At 38.1% G+C, this 13007-nt stretch overlaps 1 protein-coding gene across 1 annotated transcript in view; it reads left to right on the top strand.

Annotated features, from left to right (window-relative positions):
* PIP5K1B (phosphatidylinositol-4-phosphate 5-kinase type 1 beta) overlaps positions 1-13007 on the top strand; it is a 99212-nt gene that overhangs the window by 41796 nt on the left and 44409 nt on the right. Inside the window, exon 4 of the mRNA XM_005522650.3 lies at positions 6240-6370. Within this exon, the coding sequence (XP_005522707.1) occupies positions 6240-6370 (131 nt within the window). The remainder of the gene's footprint in view (positions 1-6239; positions 6371-13007) is intronic.

Below are 13007 nucleotides of genomic sequence, written 5' to 3' on the forward strand. Positions count from 1 at the left end.
TATATCTTCTCAGAAGTCTGGAAAAGATAAACTGTGTTTGCATGGAAGTGGTAGTGCAGGTGAATTCCTGGTGCTTACAGTAACTAGTAAAACTGAAGAACAAATTGCCTACTTGTAGTAGAAAATTTAGATGTTGCATAAGCCATGTGGATTTATCAGTTTTGATCAACTGAGACCCATGTGTATTTTTCTTCCTTTTTAAAAATAATTTATTTATGTCCCTGAGAATTTTGACTGAAGGCAGGTAGCTGTTCTACCCCAGTCCAGTTCATTGTCCCACAGAGGAGAAAGGTGGGATAGTGAGGAAGATGTGAAAAATCTGCTTTCCATTCAGTAGCAAAGAGAAATGAATCAGCTACAACTACTTTGTTGAAAAGTGTTAACCAGTGAAGGCTTCTGTTCAGACATCTGTTATGAAGAGCTGTGGTATCTAGGTGTCTGTGCCATTTCATTTGGCAGATTTTTAAACCTGTTTGAATGACACCAGTAGAGAAGGTGAAAGAAAGCAATCAATTTGCCCTTTACAGTGGTAATGAGGTAGAATTTCCAACACAGAGTTAATTTCTCTTCATAGCTTTATGGCACCTGCAATAAACAAGCTGTCTTATGGAAAAATCACTATCTTTGCAATGGGAAGTTCATAGGTCAAACTTCAGCTGCAATAAAATGTCGTAAAAGGGGAGAATACAAAAACAAGGACAAAGTTCACATTCATGAAGTCTTAAAAGGTTTCCCTGGGATGACTACTTTTGAAGAAGGCTGGAATGTTAAAGTTACATTTCCTGAGCATGTTGTGGGAAACGCATATAGATTTAGCAAAGAGCAATTGAGAGTTGAAAGATGAACTGAAAAATAACTGTGAATAATAGTAGAGATGAGGAACTTCTATTAAATTAGATGAAGCCTGTGCCTTCCGCTCAGCTCCAATCTGCTCGTGATTTGTTAAATGATTGATAGTCCATAGCCATTAATAGTCCCATACAATTCCCAAGAAATTATAAGGACACTTATTTAAAAGTGTCCTTCATTCCTTGTTAATGTACTAAAAGTGTCATTCATTCCTTATTACTGGAATAAATCCATTTACTGTACCTAAAACCTTTGTGTACAATGTAGTCTATACATTTACTGACACATTCATGGTTTGTCAGGTTTGCCAGTAATTTACAACCTTCTGAAACAATATACTTTCTGAAACAACAGTTATCTGTATTTTTGCCATTCTTGATTTTTTTTCATTTACTTTAAAGAACAGATTTTTTCAGTCCTTTTAGTAGCCTTGCTCCTAATTTGCACAGCTGTCAGCTAGTTTCAGTTAGTTAGCCTTTATATGTGTTATGTCTGATTAACACCTTTAATTTATGAAAATAACAAATTTAATTTTTAGAAGGCTTCAATAAAGTGACTATTTGTGGGAAAAACAATATCTAAATCCTGCTTAGTATATTTGTGGGATCATGTGAAAACTTAAGACCTGATTTGAGAGGATTTAAATTCTCATTTATTTTGCTACTCTGAAATAGGATTTCAGCTTAGAGTAATGTAGAGCAAGTGGAAGACCAATCTGCAGAGAAAGTAATTTCAGAGAACAGTGCATTAAGTGCTGGAATGTTTATCAGTGATGCAAATATTCCATATACCTGTGTTCTAGATTATATACTGCTGTTATGCTTTATGAGTCTGCATATGATTTTTCATATCTACAAGTTCTTTTAGCAAAGCCATATGACAAAGACAGAAAAAAAATATATAGTTACTTTTGACAAAAAGAGGCAAAGATGTTTCATCATAATGAGGACAGTTTCAGATTTTTATGCAGGGATAAAAACATCAAAGCACCTGTGCAGGAGACAGTAATATGCTTTTCAGCAAAAAGAGGGTGGGAGAAGTTTTACTTTGTGCCCCTTTATGTAACAAAGACAGCTATCATAGTGTACACCATTTGCTACAAATTCCATCACTTTCATAACCTAAAATTCATCAACATGTTTATCCTGCTGGTTATTCGCATTCCTTAATATTTCTTGAGTTTCAGCAGGTTCGTAACAGGTTAAATGATCTGGAAGTTGCTGTACTGTCACTGTGCACTGTCAGCTTTATAGTTACAACTAATAAATGATCTCAGGGGCATTTTCTGAACCTCTAAATGAGGCTAATAGGAAGAAAAATTTATTTCAGTCTCTAAAAGACTGAAAAAACCCAGCAACAGAAGGTTGCTGATTTTTAATGTTTCCTTTGCAGCACGAGAGTACTCAAGACAAATTGAAATAAATAAGGGGCTTGGGTTTGAAACTAGATTTTGCTGCCTTCATGGGCATTGGAAGAGGTGTGCCCAAGTAGGGAAACATTCACAAGAGACTTCTGTTTTTCCAGTTGCATTTGCTGTTTCCAGTAAATATATTTTTGTAGTAACAAAATGGACGCTTCAAGAACATTTTCCCTAAAGCTTAAGAAGCAGCTTCTTTATCTTTTCCTTGCATTTAATGATGATAATAATATTATTAATAATAATAATAATATCAAAAAATTGACAAGTGATGTTTTAAAGACAAATTCCAAGGCTTGTTTTGTTTTTATGTAATGGATTGTGAAAACAAATGCTTGTCAGTTGCTAAGGGCATACTGGGTTTCCAGCCTTTGGTGTTAGTGGTGATTGACAAAGAGTGGACTTTGGACCAGCAGTTGCCTTCAGCATACTGTAGCGGCTCTCAATTTGTTTCAAAACAGTTGTTAAAGTATTATGAATGATTTCATAACATTACATTTCTGCTAAACCAACTTCTCTAGTTGCTGCAGAAGGGATGAGTGGTTACTAATGACACTCCTGAATATATAAGTAGAAATTAACAAGAAGGTAACCTTGTAGGAAAGGTCTGTGTCGTTGTGGTAGAAGGCTTACACACTGCCTCCTGGAGACTACAAGTCTGTATGTCTTTTGAATTTGAAAAATAATACTAGAGATATTTTTATGAGCTTGAAAGATGATCCAGAAGTTTCCTTTTGAAATCATGTTGCCAGGTTACTTGTCTTGGGTGTTTTAGAAGTTTGGTGGGTTTTTTCAGGGTTTATTTGGAATGGCATGTCTTCTGTTGTACTGTACTATCTGCTGTTCTTCCAGATATAGTTGCTTGCTGTGGCAGTGAACAAGACGGGCAACCAGCAATGAAGCAGAAACTATTTGTATGTGTATTGGTTTGATCAAAGTTACATAATTACAGCTTTTGTTGGGCATTAATCATTCATGAATAGAAGCCTTTCAAGGAAAGGAAAATGTGACTCTTCTTATGACACAAAGCCAAATCTTTTTACTAGTCAAAGTAGCACTTTCAGAATGGAGTGTTGTTTGTTCCCACCAAATCGCTGGTTCTAAACTGTTATGCAAGTAAAAGTTCTGCTTGGTGTGCAGTCTTAATTATGTAAGAGGTACACATCTCTGTCTTCTCTTTTCTAAAAAAAATCAGCCACTCTAGTCTATGCTGTTCCAAGAACTATAACAAGAGTAGCTTTGTGTACTTGAACCATTTATGTAATTTCCATTCCTCAAATGGTTCTGTTCATGTGCTGAAGAGGTTCTGATCATGAAACTTCTGATATTCTTTGTTTCCTCTGTTGCTTGTTTGGTAGGTAGGAGGTAAAACCTAAAAACAGGGACCAAACATGTTGTTTTCAAAGTGGTGATCATGCAAAGGAAGGTACTCCATCATAGCATTCTTTCCCTGCCCAATGGTTTTCCTTCCATGTTTTCTTAAAAATTCTGTTCTTTACTAGTTTCTGATTTTGACTCACTTCTGCTGCTTTTTTAAATTCCTGCAGCATGACTGTCTATTCATCATGGGAAAGTTTCAGACATGGTCTCAATTTGCACATATATGGTGTCACAATTTCATGCTATTGTTTTGAAGCCTTCTCTGACCTGCAAGCTCTGGCCATTGAATTTAGTCATTGTACTTTTATAAGGGTAGATTTTTGTGGAGAGGTTTTGCTTTCCCCATTTCATTTTTCTCTGGACTCCCCACAGTCAATGGACCTCTTGCACTGACTGTTAGGCAGAATGTAATAAATACATTTATTTGCATTTAAAATCAGCATTTAAGCCATAGGCTTGCATTGTGATGCCTTGGCATGTATGTACAATCACCTGGAATTTGTCATTGAATTATATTTTTCCAGAATATAATGCATACTTCGCAATCCTTCAGCAGTTTGAATGTCCTGTTAGATTGTAAATGTCTTAAAAGGATTACGAAGGATGGTTACCAGTTTTGTCAAGACAGGCAGGAAAGTAGAGGAGGAGCTGTGCTGTGGGTTAAAAGTGGATCATGAACATGTAGAAGTCAACTACAGTGACTGTGGAAGCCCTATCAAATGCCTCTGGTTCAAGATCAGAAGGGACACCCCCAAGGGGATCTCAGATTAGACATCTGCTACTGACCTCTAGAAGGGCAAAGAAGCACTTAAGCAGGGTTGCTTAACCAGCCTTTGGATAACATCGTGGGTGTTTTTGGTGACTTCAACTATCCAGGCATTCTTGGAGAGCAATACAGGCGATCACAACATCCATCAAGTTCCTGGAATGCATACAGGACTTCTTCCTCATACACTGTTATGTGTGTTAACGAGGAATGAGGCACAGCTGGACTTGCTGCTCACTAGCAAGGAAACCAACTTTGTAATATCTCGCTTAGGCTTTGGCTGCAGTGATCACAATATTGTGGAGTTTGGGGTCTGGCTGTGCACTCTGAAGGTTAATAGTAAGGCAAAGGAAGATGTTATGCAAAGAATTCTTCTAGGAGCCACAAGTCAGATGAAGCACATGATTAGGAAATGCCAGCACGAGTTCACCAAGGCCAAATTGTGCTTGACAAACCTGATTGCCTTCTACAGCAAGGTAGCCTGTTTGGTTGACGTGGGACAAGCCATGGACATTGTCTGCCTGTGTTTCTCCAAGGTTTCCTCTGTGATCTCCCACAGGCTCCTGGTGAAGCTGTTGTGTAACAGTCTGGACAAGCTGCCTGGGCAGTGGGTGGGGCACTGACCCACAGGCAGCACCCAGAGTGGGGGTAAATGTCTCCTTTTCCAGCTGGCAGCCTGGCACAAGTGGGGTCCCCCAGGGATTGGTGATAGTCCAATGATGTTTCATGTCTTCATAAGTGGTCATCCAGGGCGCTTAAAGTCACTCAGGGATCGAGTGAACACTTTGGAAAGGAGAGCCACCCTGTAGACTGGAAGAGTGGGAAAAGAGGAACCTTTTGAAGTCCTGCAAGGACAAGTGCAAGGTCTTACACCTGGGGAAACAAATCCAGGAGCGCTGCACACGTTGGGAGCACAAGGTTGGGAGGCAGCTCCATGGAAAGGGACAAGTGAGTGCCAGTGAGCAACAAGGTCAGTATGAGTGAGCAGTGTGCTGCTGCAGCAGAGGAGCCCAGTGAGATCTTGGTCTGCATCCACAGGGGCTTCAGCAGCAGAGATTATCCCATTCTTGTCAGTGTTTGTCAGGCCACACCTGGAATACTGTTGTCAGTTTTGGTCTCTGCAATACAAAAAAGATATGGAGAAGCTGGAGAGGGTAGAGAGAATGAGATGATCACAGAGATGATCAAAGGGCTAGGAAACCTGACATGTGAGGAAAGGATGAGAGAGTTTGGTTTGTTCAACCTTAAGAAATGAAGGCTGAGGCACTTGTCACTGTGTTACAGTATTTGAATGGAGATTACAAAGAAGATAGAGACTATTTTTACAAGGGGTGACTAGGAAAATATGAGGGATAATAGGTTTAAGTTATTCCTAGGGATATTCCGCTTGAACACAAGTGGAAATATTTCACAGTGAAAACAATCAGCCAGTGGAATAATCTCCCCAGAACTGGTGGATTCCCCAGTGTGGGGCATTTTTGAGATTTGGCTGGACTGGGTGCTTGATTGTCTTGTCCAGATCATGGTTTTGTCAAGAAAGGTTGAACCTCTTGAGGTCCCCTTCCAACCTGCTATTCTGTGATTCTATGCTGAGTTAGAGCTCCATGTCTAAATTATTTGGGCAGTTTGGAAAAGTTTCACTTTATATATTGTGATTCTTTGAAATAATTTTAATTAAGAATTATTTCACTGAGGTGTAGAATGTAAAGATGACAGGGTGCTGCTGTTATTTTGAAAATGATCAAAGTGTTTAGCTATAATGTTACTGAAAAAGGACAGAAATCTGCTTTTAGCAAACTCATGGTTGAATTCTTACTTTCTACACAGACTGCATCCTCGGCTATTAAAGGTGCTATCCAGTTGGGAATAGGATACACCGTAGGAAACCTTACATCAAAGCCAGACAGAGATGTTCTTATGCAAGATTTCTATGTAGTGGAAAGTGTCTTTCTACCAAGGTAAGAAGAAACATATTGGATTTTTCTTCAATAAAATTACATAATTTCAGCTCTTAACTAGGTGTTTTGAACCATGTTTGTTTTCTAGTTCTAACAAAACCATGTTAGAGTAAGTATAATGTATGAAACTTGAAAAGTAATTGGTCCTCATATTGTCATTTAAAATGAAGGTAGGGAGAGAATTTGAAAGGTCACACTTCTGAAGATTTGAGACTTACCATTTATAGACAGAGAAAGAAATTTTGACACTTTCAATTAATGGAGTTGTCAATTTGAATTTGAAGTGATTTGTGGATCTGACATTCACATTTGATTAGTTGTGTATTAGTTTCTGAAAATAATACTTGATATGTTGTTGATGAGTTTTAAAAAAAAAATTTGAAAATTCAAGTCCTGCTGTTTTAATTATAATGTAAAAATTTATACTACAACATTGCCTTATATTTACACTATAAAATTCTATTCAGGAATCTAGTCTAGTGACAACACTCATCTCCTTTAAGCTATGCTGATTACAGGTTGTGCACCTTGACTGCTTTACCACCTCAGCTTGTATCACTGCCAAGCTGATGGTATAGAAGTAGTAACAATATAGTTATCCTCATAAGGGAAATCAAGGTTATATTTTTGGTGTACAGAAGATGAAATACAGTGCCATATATCCTTTCCAAGTTCCATATGCTAGCAAGAGATGAGGGTTTAGGGGAAATGTATTTCAAAATCAGGATGACTTACTCTGTTGAGTGTTTTTTGGGTTTTCAGAAGCACTAAATACAGTCATTTCAGTAAGAACGTGCTATCTACATAATCTTTCCTGGATTTGGGATTGATTTTTACCACTTTTTCAAAGTTTTGTTCATGTACAGTTTGAATGCTACTGCATAAGCTGTTTTGAATAATTTATAATCCTTAGTATTTACTGGTGTCACTAAACCAAGTTAACTGAGCAATGTACAAAATGCAGACACTTTAAATTTTGGTATTTCCTCATGTAAATTTCCTTGATTTTCATTGAAGTGAGATATCCTTAAGGAAAAAAAAAAAGTGAAATGAAGCTTTCACATTAATACATAGTAGTTGAGGGTGTTCATATCCTTGTTTTGGTGTTAATGATAGGGTTTGCGCACATTAGTAGTCTTTCTCTTGTAGATTAGGGAGATACAGAGAAGTTAATTATATGCATGTGTTTTCCTACACTATAATTACAAAATGTTGTTTAAAAAATCCAACTTACAGGTGAGAAATTTATATATCATGTAACAAAGCTTTTATTGGTGAGAAAAATGTCTGCCTATGACAGTTATAAAGTCTTCCGTGCTGTGTTTGCTATATCAGCTTTGTTGATGGAAACTAAATAGAACCTACATGCTGAAACTGTAATTGTATAGCACGGTTTGAGAAAGAAAAATTATTCTCTTTTTAATCATAGTTTTAAAAGGACAAGTTAAATGAAATGTTTTATAGTCCACAGCATTGCATGTGCCTTCTTTCCTGTGTGACTCATATGCATGTATGCACAGAAATGAGATTTCCTTGTTTTGTATTGGTATTAAGGAAGAGCTAGGACACATCACTTTTGAAACAAAAACAAAAGGCAGAAGGAAGGGACTGATTCCACTAATGTAAAATTTAATAGAAAAGCTTTAGTAGTACCTTTACAGTTTCCTATAAAAAATAAATATTTTGAGGAAAATTAGATAAGGAAAGTAATGGCCAAAGCAGTGTAGATTTGGGTTTGGTTTTTTTTTACATAGCTAGGTAGTAAGCAGTATATAGCATAATGAGACACCTTGACTGTAATAAAGAGCCTCTCCATAAAGAGCACTTGTTGACAACATTGTCTATGGAAATAAAAGTTGGCTATCTGTAGCGATCTCTTCAAACATGACACTTGATTTCTTATGCAGATGCACAGAAATGTCAAATTTCAAGTCCTTGCTATGTCTCAGTGTAACATCCACTTTTATTTATCTAAAATATATTCAACCAGAAGTGCATTACTGTGCACAAATTGTAATACTTTTGGATTGCACAAAATTAATACAGAATTCTTCCCTGCTGGTTCAAAGTCTTGGGATGTTGTTTCAGGACAGCATTATGTGGTTTGGTCCTGAGCCATAGGACTTCAATAGGTAACTTCATTACCCATGTTTGAAGTAAAAAGCAAAGGCTTTACATTCTTTACAGCTGGGGCTGCACTCCCAAGGTGCACTTTTAGGCACTCTTCACTTTTTCCTAGGGGAGTACCTATATGTGATGGCAGCGTTGTTAAAAACAATTACTGTCATGAATTTTTTTTTTGTCCCCTTTGGATTTGTCTGGGTTGAAAGCAATTAGTGAAAATTAGTTACACCACCAGGTGAAGTGGGTTGACCTCTACCTGGAAGTACCCTGGAGCACGCTGAGGTTGAGTAAACTCTCTGCAGAAGTTTCTCAGCTGAAGGAGAACCTAACAGTGCAGCAAGAGCGGTGCTGAAATAGGTGCTTGCCCAGCAAGGTGCAGGTATTTTTCCACTTGCTTTGGGTACAAATAATTTATCTGAAACTTCAAACAGGCTGTCAGCTGAACTTCCCCTTCATTTTGGCAACTTCAGAGCAACCTGCCTCTTCACACAGTGTCTTGCTCCACCTTCCCCCCATGTTTTCCCTGCCTTTCCTGTGTCTGGCAGCGAGGTGAGAAGACTCTGTTTTTCAGTCATAGGCACCCCCTGCTTCTTTGACAGCAACAGGAGCACTGTTAAGATGGCAGTGGTAAGATAGACCTAAGCTAGTAGAAATGCAATGCAATGCAGCCTGTGCACCGCTGAGCAGAACAGTGTTATGTCTCCCCTTTTATAGCTAGGGGAAAATAGTTAACACTTGTTTATGAATTTTATTGGTTGAAGAGGATAAATAGTCTCTGCACACATCTCAGACCCTGAAATAACCCTTAGCCTGTATCTCTGCTTTAGTAGTCATACTGAAGCATTCAGGATTCATTAAGAAGGGAGAAAAAGGCAAGAGAAAAAAGTGTTTAGGTCAGATCTGAACATAACTGCTCTGCATATTTTGGGAGCTACTGATATAAATCAGAAGTAACTCCCTGGATTGCAGGTTATTCCTGGTCCAGAGTTACTCTGTAACTGTGTTGAATTGGTCAGAGTTTAGCCCAGTTTAATTTACATGTTTATTTCTGGAAGTGACTTTGAGTGAAGTACAGGTGTCTCTGTAGAGTGGGCGGATTTGAATTGCAAAGGTGCTTGCCTTCATTTGCACAAGGTAGTGGTGGAGGGCCTTTCATCCCTTTCTCTTCAAGGTCCCTAGGACTTTGTATAACATGTTGTTTTTGGAAAATGAGGAATTACTGGAAGCTGCTATAATGTTGCTTATTGAGAACCACCACCCAAAGAGTTAAAATGGTACTGTGCAAATTTGCTACTAGGATGGAGAAACAATAAAGCACCCTGCACTGACCTACTTGATTCTGAAGACAATGTCTGCAGTCTACACTCTATGCACTGGATACAGTGAAACCACTCCAAGTAACCTCTTTTCTGGCTTTTCAACTCTGCTTTGGAAATCCAGCAACAGAGATGCTTACCTGGCGTTGTAACTGCTGCAACAATGGCTGGAGGGTTTGGTGGGAATGTTATTCATCCTGCTTGTGGTCTCTATGCTCTGTCCTGTGACAAGCTGTGAGGGGCATATTTGTGCCCATCTTCCTTGGCTGGAAGCAGTTCCCGGTGGCACAGTTTGTTTCCAGTTAGTCATTTGTATGTGGCTTCAGCAGTATTTAGTCAGCCCTTTGACTTGGCTGTGGTGCTGGCTCCCAGTGAGACGGCCTTGGTTAGAACGGCTCGTCGCTCATTTGTAAGGCTAGCTCTGGCAGGCAGTGGTGGCTGAAATTAGTCACTGGACCATGGGGCTGTGCAGCTGCTTGTAAGTTGGCAGTGTAGGCAGCTTATTAAGGTCTTCCAGCAGACACAGAAGGAGGTGAATTTTCTGTGGTCGTTGAGAAGCCAAACAGAAGCTGCTCCATTGTATCAGCTAATTTTGGCTATGAAGCTTCAGAAATGCAGACCGTTTCAAGCAAGACGGTATGTTTCAGTCTGCGGGGTTTTTTTCTTAGATGGTGGCTGCTTCTAACTGTTGAGTTTGACCTTTTTTGCAGCAAGTTGTTAGTCAATCTTCTGCACTTCCCTTGTTAATACACTTTGATTCCAGGGTCTAGATCCTGCATATTGAGAACAGTTGCTATGGTTTCTAATGGAGTTGGGAAGTGTTAGATGCTGATGACCTGTAGCACTCTGCAGCTACAGTCTGTATACTAAACTTGTTCATTTACAAATTGCTTTCTTGTGATGCTAATGAAAGATTATTCAGTAGTTTCTCCTCTTTAATGCCAGAAGCTTACCGTTGTATTGTGATAGCATTTGAACGATAGCCCAAATAAGTACTCAAAAGTACTAAGAAAGTAAAAACTTTGCCAGTCTGGGTTCTCCCCTACATCTAAAACTGAAGTGTAGTGCTTTCTCTAATGTTTTTGACAACTGATTGAGAAAATTGATACCCTTTGAAATACCTGTACTAAACCCGTATCATAGGTTAGCTGATGGACTAAGTGTTTTTGTAGTATAGAATGCTCTAGACGTTCAGTGTGACTTGTATTTAAATGTTCACACTAACAATGAGCTGTTGTTTAACTTACACCGTGACATGGGTTTCTATTGGGCAGTTTCACGAGGAAGATAAAGTGACTTGAATATTCTGGTAAAGTGCTGCTGCTCTTCCTTGGTGCTTTGGTTGCAGAGATGCACAGAATGACTCGAATTCTGACAAGGATTTTATGGTTTGTGAGTTGAGTGATAGCACAGTGGAGGATGCAAAACATATTAGAAATGGGGATACTTTGGTGACAGAAGCAAAATCTGGTGTGAGTTACTGGACTCAGCTACTTCTGTAACCAATAAATTATTGGTAAACCTCTGATAACCCGGATAGTTGTATGGTTATGTAGACTGCTTAAAATACTTCTCAAGTACCCCGAGGTCCTGTATTTTAATAGCATTTCCAGTGATTATGAAATAATCGTATCTTCATCGTTGTAAGTAAATGCTTCTGTATTCAGCTGTTATGTAGATGTGATTGATTTGACTTGTTTTTAAGTTATTTACTATTCCTAGTTGTATTTCAAAGCTGTCTTGCAGGGAACCACTTAGGAGAGCATTTGGTAATTGAAAGTTTAGGAAAATGTAAGTGAGAAAAAGGGATATTACCACTGGACTTTAACCCACAGTATGAAGGAAACACAGACACACCTATTTATACAGATATCCTACTTCCATCATGTGGCAAGTGATGCTTTCCTGAAATTACATACAGGAAAGGAACATGCCCGCAGGATGTGCTTGTTTGATACAGTTTTTAGAGCTGAAACACATTTTGATGAATTTTTAAAAAACAGCTGCATTCAAGTGCAATTAAATTGAAATTAGATAATCTTAGTTTTTAATGTTGGGAGCAATTGCGTTTAGACATTTTATTTTGATTTTACAATCTAAAAAAGGATTGCTTTCACTGATAGAACCGAAGTGTTCCTCCTCTTCAATTTTTTACAATACACACAAAAAAGTTATACACGGGGTCACAACTACAGACTAATTCTTTCGTTAACAGCTCCATCAGAGCCTTTTAACAATCCTCAGCAATGAACGCTTACTACCAAGATATGCAGCTGGCTTTCTCTGCCTGTTCAGATAGGTGTCGTATCTCCTGAGTACATCCTACCAGGGTGAGACCATAGCAAAGAAAAACTGCCAAGAAATGTATCTGGGTGTTAAACAAATTTTTACAGCCATTGGGTTAGTCATTAAAATGTAATTAGTTTTACTTCACTTTTAGTTTGATATTGCACCACCTATGCTTTAAATTTACTCTGTTTTTACAAAGAGACAGGCTAAGATGTGCATACTATCATTTCTAGGAGTGCTTGATTAAAAAAAAATAATTATAATTTACATATTAAACCAAACTTGCATTTTAAATTTAGTCTCTCTTCTTCAGTCTGCCTATAAATCTTTTGTGTGGTGTAACAGTTCAGGTTATTAAAATACCTCATAAGTTACAATTGCTTCTTAATCTTTCAAAAGCCTGTGTTTTGTTGTCATAGCTCATAGAGGAAGACTTGAATTCCTCAAGACTGCCAGAATCAGAGCTAATTTTAAAAGTCTTTATCTTTGTTTCTCTGGTAGACCTGTGCTTAAACTAGCTGAGGGGGAAATTGTATGGTTACCCCTCTTTTTTATTATGTCCAAAGCACCATTTAGCAGATTTAACTTTTTGTCAGTGGATCACTGGCATTTTTCTTGTTCAATTTCAAAGACATAATCATCCCCTTGAAACTCCCTAGACTGATTAAAAACTGTAATATGTAGGGGTTTGCATACACACTCTTATCCCACAAGAGTGAAACTTTAAAATGCATCAACAAAATGTGGAGAGAAACCACAGATACATTATTTCAATAGCTAATTGAGTGGAATGTGAATAATTCTAAATAGGGTAGGGATGTACTTGCATCAAGCATTCTTTACAGTGGAGTTTGTCCTTTTCCAGCAAGAGCAAGGCCATTTTCAAATCATACACGTCGTATGAGCTT

The sequence above is a fragment of the Pseudopodoces humilis genome, chromosome 4, assembly GCF_049639895.1.
Source record: "Pseudopodoces humilis isolate 2021_Gansu_Grassland_sample_001 chromosome 4, ASM4963989v1, whole genome shotgun sequence".
Classification (NCBI taxonomy): domain Eukaryota; kingdom Metazoa; phylum Chordata; class Aves; order Passeriformes; family Paridae; genus Pseudopodoces; species Pseudopodoces humilis.